This window comes from Theropithecus gelada, chromosome 3 (assembly GCF_003255815.1).
Source record: "Theropithecus gelada isolate Dixy chromosome 3, Tgel_1.0, whole genome shotgun sequence".
Classification (NCBI taxonomy): domain Eukaryota; kingdom Metazoa; phylum Chordata; class Mammalia; order Primates; family Cercopithecidae; genus Theropithecus; species Theropithecus gelada.
This window is the reverse complement of record NC_037670.1, coordinates 166,816,363-166,821,107: the sequence shown is the minus strand read 5'-3', so window position 1 is coordinate 166,821,107 and position 4,745 is coordinate 166,816,363. Positions and strand designations below refer to the sequence as shown.

At 44.5% G+C, this 4,745-nt stretch overlaps 1 gene segment (V, D, J or C); it reads right to left on the bottom strand.

The window, feature by feature from the left end:
• Positions 1-2,361: 2,361 nt before the first annotated feature.
• Positions 2,362-2,964, bottom strand: LOC112621701. The segment is given in 2 exon segments: positions 2,362-2,744; positions 2,833-2,964. Coding segments are annotated over 2 exon segments (474 nt in total).
• Positions 2,965-4,745: the final 1,781 nt, after the last annotated feature.

Below are 4,745 nucleotides of genomic sequence, written 5' to 3'. Positions count from 1 at the left end.
CACAAGGCACCTAACGGTGAGCTCATTGTCTTTCCTGCAAGTCAGGGTCCCCTCTGCCATCCCCATTCATGCGCCAGCCTCCTGCATCCCCCAGTCACACGTGCCCAACGGGACTGTTCCATCACATGGGTTCCCTCATGAGAGGCACCTCATCCCTCTCTTCTGGGACTACCTCCCATCTTTGTTAACTATAATTCAGAAAGGATACCTTGGTGACAAACTCACAGTGTTTTTTCTTTCTCTACCTATAAATATATTTACCTCAATCTCAGTATTTAATGAACGAGAATTATAATTCTGACTTGATGCTTATTTTTAATCTCCTTTCTTGACTTTCACTGTGCCTTACAGTCTATTCTTCTGGGAGATAGTTATCTTTTGGGCTACTTTTAAAATCTTCTCTTTGTCATTTGTGTTCCACAATTTCACTATAACATATGTATTCATCTACTTCATATTCATTTAACTTGTTGAAACAGAGGATTTAGGTCCTGAAACACATCTTGAAAATTCTCAGCTAATGTCTCATAATTATCACCTATCATTCTCTCCACTTTCTCTTTGTGACACTTCAATCATGTATAAGAAAAATGGGAAGTTCCAACAAAATATTATATATATCCTAATATACTAGAACCCACAAGATTTTTATGCTTTATCCCTTACCTTTTCTTGTTTCCTATTTAATTTTCTGTGCTGCATTCTAGGTAAGTTCTTCAGATCTGGCTTTAACCTCAGTAACAGTCTCTTTTGAAACATGTCATCTTTTCTTCATTTCCACTTTGTTTTCAATGATAATCTTAATTATCACTGTATTCTCTTTGATTATTTTTAATGTTTCCTTGATGATTTCTGACAGTCTCCTTTTTCTTGTTCGCATATCAATTTGCTCGTGTATTCCTTTAAATATGGCTCTTTAACTTTTATAACTTTTAATGGCAAAATTCCTTGTCTTCATACATTTCAACCGCTTATTGTTTCTACTCGTTTTTCTTCATTGGTTCTGGTTTTGTCTTAATAGTGGGAGTATATTTACCTGACATTAATCTGTGGGATTTCAGAGAGGCCTGCATTGAGAATGCAGAACGTCCAGCCCGTAGCTTTTCCAGCTGTCTCCAGTCTCATCCCAAATGCAGGGGGCCAAGAATTGTCTGCTGCACTCTGAGTTGCCAAATACTCTCCTGGCTTTGGTTCCTGGGGTCAGAACGTACTCTCAGGACAGCCACAATGTTCCCTCCACAACACAGTTCTTACATTTGTTATTTTTCATGATACCGTCTCCATAAATTAGCACTTAGAAGGCTGTGTAGTCATGACTTCCCCTACCTGTTCTTTCAAGAAAAAATTATATAAATACATTTTCAATAAAAAAATACTAAGTCTAAAGATATTCCCTCTTCTTTCCTTTTTGGTTCTTAACCCAAAACTTAAAAAGAAACTTAGATATTAGAATTATATAATGTAGACTTTACCCTCATTGAGTTTGAAGAGCATGTGATATTTTAAATTGGAAATTCCTAGACGAACTGACAAACTGGCTTACACAATGAATGGTCCAATGCTTGTTCAACAAGCAAGTGCCCTTTGATAAGCTCATAGCAGAGCATCTCAGGCACAGTTAACTCTAGATCTCTGCCAGGGTACAGCGGACCTGGAGTGTTCCTGTTATCGGTTCATCCACCTGCTCGTCACTCAATCAGCCTGTCATTCATTAACTCATCCATTATCTGTGAAATAGGTCTCCCTTCATGCCAGGAACAGCTGTTGGTAAATGTAACAAGCACAGCCTTCGCCTTTATGGAGTTTAAAATCGAGTTGAGCAGAAAAATATCCAGACAAGTAACTGGAAAACTCTAACTACTCTATTGACTAACGAGCACATCAGCGCTCGTTACCATCAGCGCTTATAACAGAAAAATTGATCTCAGCTGGGAGGCAAGGGAGTGCTTCCCACAGGAGGGCTGATCATGCTGCGGTCTGAAGCACAGGTAGGAGCTGGCCGCTGCAGAAACGAAGTCTCCAGCCCAGGGCAGAGAAAATGGCCTTTGAAGTCTCTGCGATGGGAATGAAGGAGGCACAGAAGAGGGACTCCCCTCACGGCTGCAGTAGAGAGAGGCGGGGAGGTGAGGGGAGGAGAGACACAGCAAGGCCTTGGAAGGTCACTGCCCAGATGGGAAAGGTGGGCTACAGAAGAGACCACATGAGAGTGTAGGCTGGGGGAAACCCTAGAGAGAGGAAGCAACACGGTCCCCAGGGAGAGACAAGAGTCTAGATGGATCTGAAATACAAATCCTGTTTCATCCTGGGGGCCTCAGACCCATGATGATGGAGTTTCAAGGTCCCTGGTGCAGAGAACTCTGCTCAGGGCATCACTGAGTTTGGGGTGAGAGAGGAGGGCAGAGCCTCCCTGCCTTTATGTACAGAGAGGAGACGGCCGTGCAGCACTGTGGCTTCACTGCTGGCACAGAAGTACACAGATGTCTGCGAGGGAGCAGCCGACTCCAGCTTGAGCAGGAACTCCTTTTTGTTTAATCTGGAGACACTGTAGCCATCGGGGACTTCTCCTGGGTCAGTGGTATCCTCAGTAGCTGAGTAATGAATCAGCCTCAGCCCCATGCCTGGGTCTTGTCGATACCAGTACATGGAGTTATGGTTCATATCCTGGGCACACTGCAGTGTCATGCTCTGTCCTGTCTTCAGGACTTGGAATTTTGGGGTCTGAGTGACACCAGCATTCACTGGACCTGCAGAGAAGGACAAAGCTGATGCTGCAGCCCCAAAGGGAAGGTGCTGGGCCTTGAATTCCAGACAGGGGCCCTGCCTAGGACCCACCTGCCCACAGGAGAGAAAAGGCCGCACAGCACAGGAGGCCGATGCTCATGGCAGGTGCTGCAGGACTGAGGGATCTTCTGGGTCTGTGCATTGATGAAAGGGGAACAGGACTGTCAAGGGAGTCATTCTGAGATGTCATTCTCCCTGCCTGGGCCCCAGAGCCTTCCTGTCAGGAGAGGCCACACCTCTTCCCTAGATGGTCAAATTCACAATAAATGCACCAGTGAACAGTTTGGATGGGAAGAATTCCTTTGTCTGAATTGACACAACCTTGCGAGCTTTTCTTAGCCTTTTTGTAAGCAGTTTGTAACTCAATGTAAATTTTATCCCTGTGATGATATAATTCCTCATTCATACACTGGTGTTAGTTACCTAAATATTTCTCTAATTTAGACACTTACGGACACTCCTCATGTCTTCCTGGTGTTTTTGACTCCTGTGTCCCAAATACTCCTTCAAGTATCCTATTTTAATTTGCTTAGCTGACCTTAATCCTGTTTACAATCTTTTGTCTATATTGGTTTTCTCTGTTACCAAGTTTCCAAATCCCAGGGGCAGGCTCATCAACTTTGGAGGAGTCGTTTTTGTTCTGTTTCTTGTCAATTCACTGACAGATGGGACTCCTGACAAGCCGAGCTGAGCAGCCTCAGCTCCTCCCAGGGCTGTTGTTTTCTGTGCCTGGGGTGAGACCCCAGCAGGCAGAACCACCTCACGCTTCTGACTGCCCTCACTGTGTGGACGAAGGTGGCTGCCCAGCACTGCCCATGATCTGTGGGCACAAGCGTGTCTTGATGTGTGAGGTACGTGGGGAGAGGAGAGAGGAGGCAGGCTTATCTTGTTTCTTATCCTGATAAGAAAAAGTGCTCTCATTTTATTTGAAGTGTCATATTTCATAGGGAATATTCCCTTGGTCAGGATTCTCACCACTAATTCAGTAACAATTAAAAAAAAAAACAAACAAAAGGCCGGGCACGGTGACTCATGTCTGTAATCTCAACACATTGGGAGGCTGAGCTGTGCAGATCATGAGATCAGGAGTTCAAGACCAGTCTAACAAACATGGTGAAACCCCGTCTCTACTAAAAATACAAAATAATAATAATAATAATAATAATAAATTAGCCCAGCATGGTGGTGCACACCTGTAATCCCAGCTACTCAGGAGGCTGAGGCAAGAGAATCACATGAACCCAGGAGACGAGGTTGCAGCGAGCCAAGATTGCACCACTGCACTCCAGCCTGGGCAACAGAGCAAGACTCTGTCTCAAAAAAAAAAAAGCTCGAAAACTGTATCTTAGTACACAGAGCTCCACACTTACAAAGACCCCTGTTGCTGTAACATTGTCATGATCTTCAACTTCCTTACAATATGTGAGCAAAGGAGCTGCCAGTAAGTCTCATTGACTGTCCTGAGTACATGGTTTGGTTTCATATTCTGCTCACCTCCTCTCGTGCTGGTTTCCTTTTGGCACAAGCACATGACTGGAGTCTGAGTCACTCAGCATCCATGGGGTTTAGGAGAGAAGGACACAGAAATTGAAGTCAGAGCAAAGGACCACCTGGTGCTGAAAGTCACAGCCCGGATGTAACAAGTTCATGAGGGGGTGCCCTGTCTGTGCCCAGGCTAGACCAGGAGACAGAGAAACACACAATCTAGGAACCTGCTTCCCAGGGCAGAAAAGGGCATTTCCTAGCTCAAGGCTTAGGACTCATGAACTGGACACTTAGAGTCAATACAAAGGGAACCTTTCTCCCAATGTGATGTCATATCTCAGCAAGGTCACTATTACCGTGTTTTGTTTGGCCCCAGGGCACTCAGTGTGTGGACACAAAGCTCAGCTGCGTATGTGTCTGATGAAACTCAAAATATTTCCCTTAAAGATGATTAATTTTTGCCAAAATATCATTATAAA